The sequence below is a fragment of the Manacus candei genome, unplaced genomic scaffold (genome assembly GCF_025592945.1).
Source record: "Manacus candei isolate 608988 ecotype Guabito, Panama unplaced genomic scaffold, ASM2559294v1 h1tg000011l, whole genome shotgun sequence".
NCBI lineage: Eukaryota > Metazoa > Chordata > Aves > Passeriformes > Pipridae > Manacus > Manacus candei.
This window is the reverse complement of record NW_026138059.1, coordinates 14,247,037-14,264,848: the sequence shown is the minus strand read 5'-3', so window position 1 is coordinate 14,264,848 and position 17,812 is coordinate 14,247,037. Positions and strand designations below refer to the sequence as shown.

Below are 17,812 nucleotides of genomic sequence, written 5' to 3'. Positions count from 1 at the left end.
TGAAGATGAAGCTCGTTTTGTACTACAAGTGTACTGTGGCACAACTTAAGAGAAAGAGATTAATTAAACATTTAAAATCATATTCTTAATGATATATTGTCACATCCCTAGGTATCAATCCTGCAAACACATATGCATGTAAAGTTAACGGAACCTCTCATGTATACAAATTAGAGTTTTTAAATCCTCTCAGGATTAGGGATCTAATTTTGCTTGAAGAAGAAAAAAAGTGTCTTCTTTGAGCAGGTATTGTATTTTTGTCTTTCTGCCCTTTACTAAATATCCCCTCAAAAATTCTTTCCAAGTTTCAAGATGTATTATTTGACAAAATGAGATGAAAATCAATTGTGTATACAAGTCATTGTAATTAAACAGTGTACTGTCATTTCTGATATACAAGTGCTAGATCTCTAAACTTCATAATTGTTGCCAAACAACATCAGTAAGACAGTCCTATTCAGAAAATATACATCCTCTAATATTTAATCTGTTAGATGTACAATTTATAATAAAAATCAGAAACCTAGCAAAAAAATTAAGCAATTTGACTAGCAATTCAAAAGCACTGCTGTGTTTCTAACATCATGGTGGTTTTTACAAGTTCTTGCTGGGAGCAACAGAGGATAGGGAAAAGACACAAACAGTACTGCAAGCACTGGCTTCAGGTGTACTAGCATCCTCCAAGGCAGCCACTTTTCCTTATCGACCTATGAGGGACATCACATTCCCAGATGTCACATCTGGAACTGCATTCCAGGAAGACGCCAGAAGTGTCTGGAGCAGGCAGCAAACTCTCTCCCCTGCCTGAGGTGCACAATAAAAGGAGAAAGGACAGAGGAGTTAGGACTGCCCAAGGAATAGAGCTGGAGTGGGGGAGTAAAGAGGGAAGGAAGGAAAAAGGAACTACAACCAAAAATGTACAGGTTTCTAATCATACTGTAAGTATGGTCGCCTCCGTATGGACAACTTTCATGCCTTACTTCCATCCCTTTGATACAGATTCTCATGGAGTTACTTCTGGTTTGAACTGATCAGCTGATTTGAACACTGATCCACCTGTGTATGTCTTAAAGCTGTCCCCTTCCACATGATGCTGCAAGAGCCCGGTAATCTCAAACTGCAAGCATTTTCACCCTGGGTGCAGGCTCCAGAGTGCTACAGCCCCTCAGAAGGTCTAGACAGGGTTTAGTTGACACACTGGTTTCCAGAAGGAATCAACTGAAAGGACTAGCAGAGATCCCTGCTCTTCTGACATGCCTCTTTCCCAACACCCAAGAACAGCACACCTTTACCCTCCTTTTTATTCCTCTGAAAAGCACTTGGAGCCCTGGCTTTGCAAGGTTCTGACATTTACACAGAAGAGCTTTCTGACATCTCAAGAACTCATTGCAAAGACACTGCTTAGCCCCTCTTACTTCAACACAAAGTACTAAGCCTTTACTCATGACAGAAATCATGTAATGGTAGACTGCAATCTTGTATCACAGCACTTCAGATCTGGACTCCACTTTCATCATTAAAATTACACATAAGAAATCAAATCACCTGACTAATTAGATTTCTGGCACAAGTGGCTTACTGACATTCAGTAAGTCTAGAATTTATTAATAGAATTAATGATGATATTACTGCAATCATATTGTGCATCATAAAATCTATTATGAAAACATAATAATATTACTGGTTCTCTTGTAATGCTAAAACATGAAAAAGGTGATAGCAAATAATAAACTAATAGAAGAATCAGTCATAATTTCCAGTTTCATCTCTATGCTTAGTTTTCTCATTTCAAAAGTATATCCTTTGTGCAAAATAATATAGTTTTTGCCAACATTCTAAAGCAACTTTCTGTAGACTTGTAAGAGTACATACTATTGTAAGAGGTAGATCTGTAGATGGTTATATTTTTAGGCCCATCCTCAGCAAAGACAGGTTACTGATCTCCATCAAACATATACTGTGCTGCCACATATACCTGTCTATTATTTAAAAGAAACCCACACCCTTGACAGCAACTTTTCAGGCAATTATTGCTTGCCTGAATGCTAATCCAGCATTAGCCAGTGCCAAAAAATTATCAGAACAGAAGACAGCTTCAGATATTAATGTGCTTTGTCATACTAGATGGAGAGCTTGTCATTTTGACGAGCAGTATCTCGCTGGCATTTGAGACAAATCAGATTTGCTGGCTTGACACTGTCACTTCTCTTTGCTGCCTCTGATGTCTCTGATCAGAAGGCACAGCTCACTAGCAGCGAATTCTGAACAGCTTAAAGGGCTTAGTTCCTTAGAGGGCATTTCTTGAGAAAGGTCCCACCGAGAATCATACTTTTCTTCTGTGCTGGTTATTTCATCTCATCTTCATTATTATTTCTGGCTTACTGAGCATCAAAAGCCTAGCAGTAAAACACTAACTACAATACTTTCTGTGGGCTGATGCCATTCAGATTCACCTGAATTTGAAGGCGATGTCCAGTGCTTTACCTAGTACTTAAGCCATAAAGGGAGTTTATTGAGCTGAAGTACACCCTGCTTGGCAAAGAGTGCCTGCAGCCCCAGGAAACAGCATGAAAATAAGGCTGTTATATCTGCTGTTTGAACTGAAGGCACACCTATTTGGCTACCTGAACACACAATCCTGTGCTACTCTTCGAGCCTGATTGCTGGTGGATGAAGCAGGTATCAAAGCTTTTCTTTTCATCTCTAAGAGATACGGTGCATAACTTCTCATATTATCCTATCACCCAGCTTCATCTCTGACAGCGGGATCACTGGCAGAAGTGAAAAGGCCTGAGGAGATCTGGTGCTGCAGCTAGCAAAAATCCCTGGATAAAAGTTCTCTGAAGGCAGCTTTATGCCCACACACCTTGCTGAGGAAAGCAGGGGTCACCACAGATCCTGGTTTTGAGGAATCTGTTCTGGTTCCCTCACATTTTACATCTTCTGGGCAGTCAGTACAAACACTCCAGACCGAGAGACAGAACTGGTTAAGATAATCTGCTCCTAGATAAGGTATGAGAACACCCTGCGTCTGTTTTAAAGATACACCCTCCTTATCTGAAGATAAGAAACGACTTTATGCTTTTACAAATATTTTTTAAAAGTAAGCACTACAAATCTACGATCTGCAACTTTTTTGGAGAAGTACTGATGTTCCTCAGAAACTAGTTTTCATAACTCTAAATGCATGACTATGATTTTTATTATCAACCAAAACCAGAGAGGCAAGAAAATAAAAGCTAGCCTCTACTTGCTCTGCATACTGTTTGCTAATGTATAATACTCTTACGCTTTTTGTTTATAACTGTACCTTTTTTTTTTTTAATTATGATTTATATTCATTTAATACTCAATGTGACTCAATATTCTCATCTATGAAACTGCAAACACTTTGGTCATGTTTCTTGCTGGCTAAGGATAAAGGAGAGTATATAAATTCTGAATCTACTCTTTATATTGTAGTAGTGGTATGTCTGTACTGGCTGGTACCAATCAGGAAGATTAAGACACCAGTAACCTATATGATATACAGATATGCAGCGAAACATAATGACATTTACAGCTTCAGAAAACAAACACCCAAGATATAGGAAGAGATGCCAAACAAAGGCAAGGAAAGCACAGATGGCTAGTTTGGTTGCTTCTACTTCTGTATTTTTGATGCAAATAACACTACTATAACTTCTGGCTAACTGACCAGTGGACTGCACGCTGAAAAATTATGAACTGTTGATCAAGCAAGCCACAGCCATATCTTGCAGTTATTTGTTTTGAACAGCTCTATTGAGGTGAGTCATTTTATGGATGTCTGGAGATCCTACTGTAAAGTAGTAAGCTCAGCAACAGTTACACCCTGTTACTGTTGTGATGGCCACTGCTTCCTCCTTCCAAAGGTAAATTACAGTTGAATTTTAATAAGCAAAAGCCCTCTGAGGTCTCAGGCATGCTGCTAGCATTTTTGAAAAAGTGGACTTTAACTTCTACTGTAATTTATTGTATCTTTATTAGAAAACGGTTATAGACATACTTTATCAACAGACTAAAAGGAAAGGCATGACTGCACTGCTGTCTATGGCAAGACCTGCACTTCTCTTAGAGATGTAAATAATAAAGTGTACTTTGACCCCTTTATCATCTGTACTGAAATACTTGCAGTGTTCCCCAAGGAAAATAATACAGCATTAAGCAAATTGTTCTGAAGTGGATACTTGTACTCAGATCTGATATATGAGGAAACTTCATACATGTAACTCATTGACATTCAAGCCCACTCTTTCCAAACAGAAGAATGGGAAATTTTGAACTTTTTTATTTTGTTCCATGTCAGCACTTCTCCACTTTCCATGTAGTTTCTACCACACTGTGATATACAAATACTGTTGCAGTATTACAGGTATCTGCACATCAAGCTATGCTCATTTAAAATTCTACCAAAGACAGTATAATATTTTAGTTTCCAAATTCTGATATCTAACAAACAAATTTAAAGGTTAAAATCACCCACAATGTGTCCCCCATCCCACAGAGATCACTGGCTATATTGGAAAGCTAACACGAGATCAAAAGCTATGCTAAAACTGCAAGACATGAAAAAAGGCTTATGGCAATATGAATGTGAAGTGATTAAGCCTAGAGTTCTTCAGGCAAGATTGTTTCCTGGCTGAAAAAAAAATTAGAAAAACAGAGATCTCTTCGGGATAGGAATTCAGACAAACAAAAATAACACAAACATTATCATGGGGTTTTTTACAAGCAAGAAAAGGAGAGGGACAAAGCCCAAATACAGTAGTCTGGGCACTGAAAGGAGCATTCTGCCAGGGCAAAATTATTTTACATCAACAGTTTTGTATTTATAGCATATTTTGATCTGTAATTGCTTCAGCATACTGTAGTACAAAGTTATTGTTGAATTTGATAAAGAACACTTTAATCTACTCAATGTGCAAAAACCGTAAATGACTTCTTAATAGCACTTTTGTTTTGACTGACAAAGATTTATGTCAATGAGAGAAAATGTTTTAATGAAAAGAATTGCTACCAAGCATATGTGTATGCTTACTTCTCATATATATGTGAATGAGACAGACATTAATAAAGAAATACAGCTGCCTGCAATATTTGGCCTTTAATTTTCCCTGTTCCATTTTTAAATTCATGATGGAGGTGTGATATTTTGGTAACACATTAGCACACTCCTGACATAAAAAGGGTAATACCTATAAATTATTTAATTACATCTTTTAATGTAGGAGTATTGAAGATGTCAAAAGTCTTGCAAAGACAGAAACCTGAGTAAAAAATCACCACGACTGATTAAAAATTATGTTATCAAAAATTCCCACTCCACAGGCTAGCCCTAGTCTCTGACTGCTTTTCAGAATTGGATCCTTCCCACCTAGCAGGAGGACTACCACAAAAAATTGTGGGTTTCACGTTTAGAGCAACTGTGTATAAGAACTGAACTTCCAGAAGTCCCAGGCTTTCCAGATTAAAAAGTGTTTGCAGATGTGTCCCACTGACGGCAGTCCTCTCTGCCTGCATTGTGAATGTACTGTTGTGACTGCTCTGGGACTACCCTTACATGGAGGGAGCAGGACAGCAGGGAGAGAAAGGGACAAGCAAGTAAAATATTGTGAAGACTCCAAAGGCAAATCCAAGAAGATAAATACCTAAAATAATTACTTGCTGTGAGCAGCATTACTTTGTGATGACAAAAAATTGATACTGGGTCACACAACAACAGCATCAACTCTGTGCGATTAGAAAGGCTGGGACATGACCTCACTTTCTCAAATAAATCTATCAAGAACTAAAAATTATGTTTCACCTGGGAACCATACACATGACTGCCATGCTGGTTTTCAACTATCAGGAAGCCATTTAAGGGACGTTGAGTGGAAGTGAATGATGAATTGACCCTTCAGCAGAGCACCTGAACCAAAAGGCACCTGCTGAAATCCTGGTGAGATGGAATATTTTGTCACGGAAAATGTTGCCTATATGTCTTTGGCTGGAAACCGAGTATTTCTGTGTTATTCTCAGCTAAAAAAATTATATCCACTGATTCTCACTCTACAGATAATATAGAAAATATCCGAGTGGGACAAATACTGCATTTATCTCTTCCCTCTCCCTGAATTCAGCAGGCTGCTCTGGTTTTTATGAACAAAAAAGCGCAGCCCCTCTCTCTCTTCTGCTCGTACTGATGCAATTAATGAGCTAAGACAAGCATTGCCATAAGCAGAATTCATTATCATTGTTCCAGTCTGTGTTCAAATTACATTTAAAACAGTTGGCAAACAGTACTGCTGAGAGAGTAATAAAAGATTGTTTAACACACCCATATTCTACAAGTTTCTTTCTGTACAGAAACATTGCTCTTCATATAAGCATGGAAAGAATTTGATTTTCTTTCATACTAGATTGCAGCCAGTACTAGACTATTACTGTATTATACACATGACCAAATGAGATTAACAGTGAATAACAGTGATTATTAATAAAGTATCAATAGTGATTAATAGTTAGTTAATAGGGAATATTTTTTGCTGTAACACACCTCTCACTCTTGCCTGAAACAACACAAAACAAAATAAATTTAAAAACCCCTAAACTAAAGAAAATATTTTCCTTCTTATATATTTGTAAAGTGAGTCAATTGTTTTTGTTTATTTCACTCAGTCCACTGCTTTAGAAAACAACATAGACATTATATTTTGTTCACAACTCTCTCTCACAAGAATTCAAAGGAAGTCCTTTTTGACTTACTAAGTGCCTACCTACAGTGTCCAGCACGACTAATAACAAGTTATACTCGTTTATAGTGTGTAACTTAATTCTTCCCCAAGGGTCCAAGTTTTGCAACCTTTTCTCATATTAAAAAACCCAAGCATGAGTAATTCAGCAAAAACAGTTGCCTTTTTTTAATTTTCCAAAATGATAAAACAACCACTTAAATTTTTATTTAAGCTTCCAAGCAATTATGTTTTTTAAAAAGTCTTAAAACTATCACTGACTTTATGAACCCAGGCTTAAGCTTGCTCGTGTATCTGAATAACATAAAATCAGTGAAAAGTATTGCATATTTACTGAATAGCGTGTAACTTCATACAATCCATCATAAATCCCAAAAGTATGTCAGGAAAGTCTTTCAACATTTTCTAGCTTGTGCTGCAAACCAGCAATCCTTGGGTTGTCTAAACAACATAGTTCTTTAAGAAACAGGTTTTACTTCTCTCTCGGAAGAGCAGATCCTTATTTTGATATTAGCCTGAAAGACTCGGCTGAGCATTCTCTCTAAAACTGTGTAGGAACTTCTCTGTGGTTGACTGAGGAATCCAGTTAATGAAGTAAGAGAAAAACACACTGCCAGAAGGACCCTTTGGTGCTCTGTCCTGTCTTCCCCTGTTGCCTCACCCTGTCAATCACAGCTGAGAAGAATAGTGCAAGATATTTCTTGCACACATGTACAACTCTCATAACTGAAGTTTTGAGGCAACTCCTATGAAAAGCCATACAGGGAGAGGACACTTCATTTTTGAAGTCTCAGTGTTACTTCATAGTAAGAGAAGGAAGTTTCACATCAACCTGACACAGGTGAGTAATCATCTTGATATCATTTCCCAGATGAATAATCTTCTCAGTAAAAACTGCTAAACATTATCAGTTGCTGTTCAGACAGCCCAGCCATGATGAGTCAGGCTGTAGGAGCACCTCAAGCTTCACAGAAGCCGGAAATCTGCCAATGATTAAAGGTAGAAGACTCCAAAACATAAGAGAAACAAGGCAACTGGCTTGTTTACAAAAGTTTGTCCATCATTAAGGTCAGACAGACCTTGAAGTCCTTTTTCCTCACATGGTTGTATCAACATGGGAAAAAGACTCGTGTCTCCCCAGTTGACACAGTCACGCCAAACAGCCTCCTTGCATGAACACAGGTTATGTTGACAGAGGCAGGTGATTGGCAAGCTGTATCATTTGGAGGTGAGGTCTAGTTACACCAATTGTAAACCCATTTTGTTGACATCTTGGTTTGACCTAAGGCACTCCGCTAACATCACACCTATCCCACAGAAGTGCTGCAGTACAGATGGCAATGGAATGCCATGTTATGTACAATGCAGTTTCCCTGCTCTAACAGAAGTTCAGAAATGTGTATCATGGATTCATTTCCTTAAAATGGTTAGCTCATTTTTCTATAACTTAACAGTATTGATCCTTTTCTGTAAGAAAAATTCCATGATTATATCTCTTGTACTTTACGATGAAGGTGATATGCATAATTGTTACGCTGATTATGTATTTAAGAATCATGTGAGAAGATTTTTCTTACACCACTTTTTCATAGTCGCTGGTTTTAATCTAGTGTAGCATGGCTTTACAAATGATTTTCCTCTTTAGTCAGGAAAAAATCACTGTCAGCAAGCAAGTTGCTTAATGTTGTTTACAACATGTCTTCTTAAGGTCAAAATTAACATATGTAATAATCATTTTAAGGAGTGACACTGTGATGCATCAAGCACTAAAGAGGCCAAGGGTAAGTCCACTAATAGTGTCATCTTATCCTTATATATCTTTATATAAGAATATATATATATATATCTCCTTATATATTTTTGGGATAGTTTGTACATATAAATACGTATCGAATGCGTTCCTTCATGGGGTCAATCACTGCAGAAACATTCTCTGCTTTGCCCTTGTAGGAACTGGTTTCCTACTGCACTGAGAGTTCAAGTAGCCCAGGGAAATCAGTGCCTGAACTCAGGCACTCAGGTTTGGTGCTTAAAGTTTAGGTGGTATGAATATGCCCACCTCCAAGAAGTATGCTAGCCTGTTTACTTTCACAAATAAGCTTGCTGAAATTCCCATAGATTTTGCTTAGAGCCACGTTGGCTGAACATGATTTGCCGATTTATTCTTTCCAGGTTTCTGTGTTTCATGTGTAATATTTTCCTATTGCCTTCAAATATGTTCATAAGACTACACATCTCCACGACTACATAACAAAGAATCCTGTTTAATATAACTGCTTTTTTATAAGTGGCTTGAGAGAAGTATGCTAGCCTGTTTGCAAAGTGTTTACCTACTGTAAGCATGTTTTAAATACCTTATTTTACCTTACTTAGAAATCCTTTAAACTTTTCTATGGATCTGCAGACAGATGAGGCTTAACAACATTATGTCTTTAGATTTAATTGTTGCTCCCCGAAGCAACCAATCTATATCAGTGTATCAAGTGTTACAGTTGTTGACGTTGAGGTTGTGCTGATCAACTAAACAAACCTTTCATCTGTCAGATTTACAGTGACACACACAAAATACCCTCTTTATAAAGCTGAAGCACTACAAACACACCATGGAGCCAATATACTAAGTTTCCAACCCTTTTGCAAAGTGAAGTAAGAATCACACCTAAATTTTTTTCTATAGCTGCATTTGAAGGAGGCATACTCCTTAAAGTGGCATTAATCAGCACCACTTTTCTTTCCAGAGAGACATTTGGGAGGGACTGGATTGCATGCAGATCGTCACAAAAAGCATGGCAACTAATGGGAAATGGTCTTTCTTCATGGCATTTCAAGACCTTGTAGCAAAACTGAACTAGTCTTTGCAATAGAATCAACTGTGGGTTTGTGGTTTCCCTTACAGTGGATCCATTGATAGGTCAGGAGCTGCAGTTGAAAAAGAGTATTTTGGGCAAGGCACGGTCAAGTCTCACTACATACTAAAACAGAAAACACCGACTCTCACTCTGAAATGGACAAAGAAGGAGAGAAGTAATTAACTCTTCCTTGAGCATACAGTCATTCTAAACTATAAACTGCACAGTAAACGGCCTAGTGATAACTCTATTACCGCAACAAATTACATGCTTTATCTCAATATAGGAGAGACAGTGTAAAAAGACGCTGTCCTTCCCTTCCCCGCCCTTTTCAGCCTGTTCCTACTGCACACATTTGCACACATATTTCAGCCACTGACGTGTTTACAGATGCATGCAAGCTAGAGCCCATCCTACTGCTTTAAAGCTCATAGTCATGCAGAATACAATTTTATTTCATGGGGAAGAAATCAGAGCGTGACGTACTTACTAGGAATACTTCTGAAACCTTGTCCTATCTTTTAGAAGTAAAGTGACACAGTGTTAAACAGATCTGCATGATAATACGTTTTTTGGTGTTTCTTTTTCCTAATTGACACTGTTTTAAACTGAAAAGTTTAAAACTTAAAAAGTTGCAAACTGACACACTGAAAGCAAAAGGCGGTTTGTACATACAGCACCCTGTCACTGAATTGTAAGCTGGGTGTGCCATAGGAAACTGAAGATACAAGTGCCCCTAAGTGGAGACAAGTACATTTGGAGAAGTGTCCACATTTCTAGTGGTTAGTCAGAAATGAAGGTAAGATACCCAAGGAAAACTATTTCCTTGCTGCCTAAGCCTAGTTTGTTTTTTTTTTTTCTTCTGAGCTCTCTTTAACTTCTCCAAGGACATGTGAAAATGTCAAAACCCAAGACTCTCAAGATACATGAGTCTGATGTACATCAAAGTGTTGTTTGCTCATAATAACTGTCTGCCATACCAAACCAATGCATGTTTCCACTGATGCAAGACAGAAACTTTAGTATATATCCTGCAGTTATACAAAACTGTATCACTTGAGGTATATATAATATATATATTCAACTGAGGTCAAAGAAAAAGTGTGCTGATTATCTACAAATTTCTCATGCACTGGTCAGCATTACAGTAAAATAGTAATTATTCCTTATAATAGTAATATTCATTAATCCCTCCAATTAACCCCTGCTCCCTTTGAACTAAGGTTCGTAACACTGGTGCATGTGACACCAAAGGACTGATATCAGTTTGGGAAAATCTTTCTGTTTGAATTGAGAGCAGACAGATAATATTTTTTTGCTAGGAAAAGAATAATAATAATAAAAGCTTGTAATTAAACAACAACTAGATTGTTATTGCCACTTTTTTTCAATAATATTTTTTACGTTTACCTTTCTTGCATCTCGTATCATCTTCCGAATAGTTTCCTTTATAGTGTAAGGTTGTGCTCGTGGTGGATGAAAAAGCAGATCAATATTTGTGCCACCAGAAATTCCAGGCATCAGGTAGGGCCAACCTAAGTCAAGATTTGGAGCTTCCACATCTGATTCAATGGGCCAGTAAGTTCCCGAGGAAGAGGTGTCATCAATGGCATGGTTAGAGGAATAAATTGTGTTTTGGGGAAGTTTGTGAACATTGTTCAAAATATAATCAATTTCCTCATCCGCTAGGAACTCTGAGCATCTCTCTTTGGAAAGAAATTCTTTGTAGGCTTCTAAACCTCCTTCAATCAGAGCATCGATAGCTATTCGGTACCATTCCTTGTAATGTGGTTCAATATAGTTGTCTGATCTGCATTCATCATGTAAGGAGGATAGCAAAGATGAAGTTTCCATTTTCATATATATTTTGTATAAAGTCTCTTAAGCTCCCATTCATGAGCTGATGAAATGTATCTGCAAAGAGAAAAAAGTAAGAAAACAACCAGAATATTTCTAGAGATCTATGATGTACCCAGATATTAACTAAAATACTTTTCTGGTAATGTTGCTTTAAGTTTTTCTAGCATCTTCCAAGAATTTAAAAATGTTTTGAAAAGGCTCAGAGACTATTATTGCCAAATGAATATTAAAGAGGTAGATAAAGAGCTTTTACATACAACAAAACTAAACACATAATTAAGTGACTTGGTGAAGTCCTACATCAGAGCTCATAATACACTGAACATCTGTACCAGTAACACCAACACATACCTGAAGCATGTTCCAATACACAACCATAAGTTGTGTTTCAAAACCCTCTTTGTAAGAAGTGACAGAGTAGTGTTAAAAGAAACACTTCAGAAACCAATTAAATTTCCTACTTTTTGATGCATTACTTTCTCTGCAATGCATCCCTTTTCTCTGGCTTCTTCAAAACCATGGTCATTCAGGTACCTCTCCTTATGTATCTCTTCTCCCATGCTGATCTAATCCACTTGTTGCTCCCAAGCAGGACCAGCCTATCTCATTTCAGTGAGTTATGAGGAACTCGAGAAAGATTTATCCTCCCACATCTGGGATCTAACTCTGAATCAGCAATCCGATGTCTAGTTTCCACCCTGTTCATTCCTTCTGCCAAAAGGAGCGGCTGCTTTAATCTAACTTTTTTTTTTCCAAAACATTAATAATAAGTTGTTTACTGCTGATGTTTTATAAATTCATTCTTTTTTTTTTTTTAATTTCATTTAGCAAGGGCTGACAGATTTGTTTTCAGCTGTAACAATGTGGGATTTAAGACAGAGGGAGAATAAACAGCAACTCCACCATTCACCTAAAACCTAAACTGCACTGGATTTCTGCATTGGGCAAGTAAGTCTGCAAAAAAAAGGGGGGGGGGCAGTATTTCAGGACAGTGGCATCAGCATGGCCATGTAAAATAGAAACATGATACATGGTAGCACTGTTTGAGCTTCTAGGGCATGAAGCTTAAGCGAAAGCCTGCAGAAATAGGAAGAAGATCCAACAAAAGTAGAATAGTTAGAAAAAGCTTTCACAGTGGATAGCTTGAAAATTAATGCTGGGTTTCCCCACAAACCTAATAAATAGTATAGCAGTGTAATAGCAAAAAACAGTCATACGGCATTCTGGTTTCATTTACTGCCATATAAATTTAACACAATTCCCTCTTCCCATCAAGACCTTTCAGATATTTTTGCAAGAAGTGCATTTGTTTTCCACTGTTTGCTGGGAACAGTTTAAATCTTTTTGAAAGGAAACGTAAATTACCTATATTAACCTAAAGGAATGAAAATAGAGATCTCCATAATTACTGATACTTCAAAAATCAATTAAATGTTCAATTAAATCAAGATTTATAAGGAACTTGGGAAGACTGAGGTTAAAAAAAGACCAAGAAAGAAAAATCCAGATCTGAGGCTGGCATCAGCATGTCATATGAAATAATTCCATTTGAATCCTGTCTCTCAGCCAAGCAGCAAGGTAGATCTTCCCAGATAGGATTGCTTTCGAGCCTGAGGGAAAGGAGTGTTCCTGGCTGCTTCCAGAGTAGCTCTTTGTGGTGAACTGGAAAGCAGCAAGTCAAAGGGATCTGACTGCTCTCCCTCCAACTGAGAACTACATGTATTCCTGTGACAGATATCCAATTCAGAAGTTAAACTCTTAAATTATTGTAAAATTAAAACAGTCACTTCAGTGTCCCAGGGAAGCCAATCATCTGGAACAGGTTTTCAAGACATTTTAAATAAAGAATGAAGAACAACCAAGATATGAAATGCAGTTAGCTGAGTTATTCTGAAGAGTCTGAACACTTACAGGTGACTGTACTGAGAATCTAATACAACTCTCTTTTAAGGCCTTCCAGGACAAGTAACTTTCTAACCAGTTTAGTAAAACAGTCAGTTTTATTATGACATGCTTTTTATAAAAGCAAATTAAAGATATTTCTAAAACTCTTACTATTTTAGAATGGATATACTTTTCAAATAGAAATTTTGTTATTGATTGAATATATACACTTGAGAAAGACTTATGTGTTTATTTCAAAATCTTGTCTAAATACATTTTTTCTTCTTCTCTCTCTTTCCTTTGAAAACAATAAAAGGGAACAGGACTATACTTACTATATAACATTGTGCAATACCAAATATTGAAAGCTATGAACAAATAAAAGGCAAAAAAATATTGCATGTGTGTTCTGGCTCACCTACATTTCTTTTATTTGGTTTGGTTCTTTGATTTGTTTTCGTAATACTATACTAGTTGTAATTGCTTGACTTTTCATCGAATATAATGAATTAATTAATTAATTGTGGTATACGTCAAATACAGCAACTTATGCTCAGACTTATGCTGAAAGCAGAGTATAAACATATGTAATCTTGGAAAGGTGGGACTTCTAGTGCAGCATCTTCCTAACAAGAATAATCATTTCAAAGTGAACATCTTTGAAGTTGATGTTTGATTAACAAGTGCTCTTTACAAAAGAAGCTTAAAGCAGTGCAGATTTATTTAAGAAAGTAGATGTAAAATTTGTCAGCATGGAAACAAATCGCAGAACACTTGAGACAAATGAAAATATTTTAATCCTGGTTTTTGAAATTAAGGAAATCAGCATGAGGTATATTCGTGTGAAACAAAAGAAAACTCCCAAATAAAAACAATGGCTTCAAGTCTATTTAACAAAAGCTCTCAATGTCTTGACAGAGGTATTTTCCTCCTTATAAGGTTAAGAGCTACGTTGTAGAAATTGTACCTATGAAACAATATAATTTTGGATAGAGAGACAGAGGTTTAGATAAAATTCTTAAATAAATTTTTTTGTGTTCTCTTCAACTCTGTATTATGATTTCTGTATAATAAGCTTGCATCTTCAAAGGTCCTCCTCAGGTCAACAATTATATTAGCAAGGTTGTGTAGAATGTGGCCCACCTCTGGAGGCTTGCAGATCTTTATCAGATTTCACATACATGATTACAAATTTTACCAGCAAAGTTGCTCATCCTCTGAGAAATAGACTTGGCTGTTAATCCCAGCCCAGCATATCAACCATCTTCTCTGCTTGGACACAGGGATCAATCACTTTTTTAATAAGTGCCATTAAAGGGCTTAAACTGAATTTGAACTTCAATGCAGCTGCTAAAACTGAAACTTTTGCTGAAGAACACAAATTCTGAATCCTGCACTGAGGTAATCATCTTGTCCTTCTATTAACAATATCCTCAGACCTTTCTAATGCCATTATGAGGAACCCAGCAAGAAAAGCCCTTTTCCTTCGACAAAGAAAAAAACATGCCTTTTTGTAGAAAGATATGGAGAGTATCCTGGACTTCACAAAAGCAGCAGATTACAAATGTCCAGTAAAGAAAATGACACAACATTCTACATGGGTTCCAGGATCACAGCTCTCCAGGCTAGTGCTAAAGACAAGAAACTTCCCTGCCTTACTAATATTCACAAGATTTGAAAAAATCCTATTCAGCAACTTTGGGGAGCAGCTGTAACCTCAGGCTCATACAGCTGGTCCTTGGCAAGGCCCTGGCCATAGTGCTCTCCTCAGGACGACCGTATCTCTTTTTCAATGGAAATGTGATTGCTTTGACAAGTTCTGCATCAAGTTTCAACCTTGGCACCCCTGTTAAAGGAAATTTAAACCTCGGGAACAGCCTGCTGCAAGCCCCTCTATCAGGTATGGTTTCTGGGGCATCCACCTAACTACCTCTGGCCCATGGCTCAGCCAAGGAGCCTCTCTCCCCACAGCTTAAGGGCCTGGCATGACCAGCCTTTGATAGAACAAACAGGTGTTTTACGACAGCTGCCTTCCACCACCCTTTCTATTAAAGAATTATATCAAGAATAAATAATAATTACCTACATTAAGCAGTGACAGTCAATTATTTCATTATGAATGACATTACAGTATTTTCTGTGGATGCAAAGGACATCGAATCCAAGTGAAAAACAACACCGCAAGCGTTCCTAATGCTTTCTTCTTTCCTCTTCTTTTTTTTTTTTTTTTTTTTATTTTTTTGTTCAACCAGAAAGTTAACTTTCCGGGCAAAGCAGCCGGCCCTCCGCCGGGAGACACCGCACGTGTGCCGCCCCCAGCCCGGCCGCTCAGGGGGCCGCTTGTGCAACGCGGCGCCGGGAGGGAGCGCGGCGTGGGAGCCGCGGGAGCCGCGCCCGCGGGCCGCCCACCCCGCCCGCCGCCCACCCCGCCCGCCGCCGCCTCCCGCTCCCCCAGCGCTCCGGCCGCGCCGCCGCCTCCGCTTCGCGACCCTCGCGCCCCCGTTCCAAGCGTCCCTCGGCGCCCAGCGGGATGTTGGCGGGGCGGGGGCTGCCCTGCTGCCGCCGCTGCCCCCACCCGTCCCGTCCCGTCCCGGGGGGGGACTGAAGGGAGACACACCCACTTACTGCGCCGGTGCCCCGCGGTGGGGTCTCGCCTCCGGAGCGGCTCGACCCGGCTGCTGCGATCGCGGCGGCGGCGAGTCACGGCGGCGCAGGGCTCATCGCAGGTACTTCCCGTCGCTCTCGGGCGCGGTGGGTGTGGAAACCAGTTACAACATGTCAGAACGGTGTCGCACCAAACCCGCCGCCGCGGGAGCGCGGCAAGGACTTGTCTGAACTGGGGAAGCCCGGCCCTCCCGCACGGGAGCGAAGGGCAGCGCCTTCCCAGGGCCTCGGCGGACCCCCCGCCCCAACCCAGCCCTGCCCTGCCCAGCCCTGCCCTGCCCGCTGGGCCGGCCGGCAGCCGCGGCATCGGCAGCCCCGCGGGGGCCCCGGGAGCGGGGTGTGCGTGGGAGATTAAACCCAAAGCAAACGTTGGCTTCAAGAAAAAATAAACCCGTCAGCCTCGAGTCACGATTTCCAGGTTAACTCCGGTGGAGCAAGACATGGCAAGGGAGCAATACCCATTTGAGACCTTCCAATTAGGCTATGTGGACGAGCCTCTTTTCCGTAGCTTAGTTGCTTTAAAGGCTGTTCTTTTGCGCTTGATGTCTCAGGTGAGAGAAGTAGACCTGAAGGTAGAGCCCCCCATCCTGGCTGCGGTGCTGCTGAGGCCGTCCTGCAGCCGGTGTCGATCTCCTCGCCGCCCCGTGCTCGGCATGCCATCGTGGCACTCCCACGTTTTGAAACTTTTGACAGCACTCTCTGGAGGGCTTTTCCAAAACACGATCATCTCTTTACTAGGATCTTGAAACCACAAACAGATCAGCACATCACATGTGCGTAAGAAGCACACTGAGGGGTTTTTGTCATTTTAAATTAATGGCAGTAGATAGAAAACTTTTTATAGGCTTTGTCCATGTCATACTCTGTGGTGCATAACTGCAACCAGCTTTTTCTTGAGCCGTTGAAGACAATGCAGTGTAACCCTGACAGTTATCCTTTTATCAGCAATAACTAATCCAGTCCAGCTTTAAGCACAAACTATTTTCCTAACCTTTCTGTCTAACAGTAAGTGTGAGATATATCCTGCTTGTGAAGGTGAGTATGGTTCTACTGTGGCTTTTGGATGATGCTCCTTGAGAAGAGGAAAAAAAAAAGTAAAAATATGCAGTATCATTACAATATATGTATATAAATGTATCAGTCTGATGACCATCAGGGAGAGACTTTTTCTGTGCAGTTAATTCAGGTAATGGAATGCACAAGAGGAAATAGCTGGTGTTGATATACTCAGGGACTACCCTTTACACACATAGGAGCATCTGATTAAATGGTTAGACTCTTCTTGTACCCAAAAAAGAATTTCCCTGGTTTGATGAAAAATGCAGAGGAAAAACTGTTTTAAAAACAAACAAACTTTTAAAATGTACGTAGAAATTAATAGTTAGTTAGTACACAGGACTTTTTATCCCATGAAAATATGTGGTCAGGAAGAAGAATGTGTTTCTGTGGAAACTTGTCCAAAGAGGTGGGGCTATGTAAATTTTTAAAAGAGCAGATCTATTCTCTAAAATTATTTTTGAAAGGGTAAGAAAGTAGATGAATGATCACAAAACCACTTTTGACCTGGACTGAATTGATTGGACTTTTATTCCATAAAATATACAAGTATTACTGTGTCTTTCTTCTAGAGAAGTCAGTGGTTGAGTACTGGCTTAGCATAACCAAAAATCTGTAATAAGAACAACAATAGCTTTCTAAATAAGGAGATCTTCATAAAAAAAAAAAAAGGACCTAGGTATTTTTGCTACATTAGTATGCCTACAAGAAAAGGGTTTTTTTCTGTTCCTTTACAGTGCCCAG

General features: G+C 39.1%; 1 protein-coding gene across 4 annotated transcripts in view; it reads right to left on the bottom strand.

The window, feature by feature from the left end:
- The window catches only part of FAM83B (family with sequence similarity 83 member B), a 57,608-nt gene extending 41,387 nt beyond the window's left edge, over positions 1-16,221 (bottom strand). The window contains exons 1-2 of one of the 4 annotated variants that reach the window (XM_051777839.1): positions 15,970-16,221; positions 11,015-11,518 (exon numbers count right to left, since the gene is read on the bottom strand). In XM_051777839.1, the coding sequence (XP_051633799.1) occupies positions 11,015-11,464 (450 nt within the window). In that variant the 5' untranslated portion in view covers positions 11,465-11,518; positions 15,970-16,221. Of the gene's footprint in view, positions 1-11,014; positions 11,519-11,815; positions 12,107-15,965 lie in introns of those variants that run through there. The other 3 variants (XM_051777838.1, XM_051777837.1, XM_051777841.1) reach the window with 3 other exon arrangements.
- Positions 16,222-17,812: the final 1,591 nt, after the last annotated feature.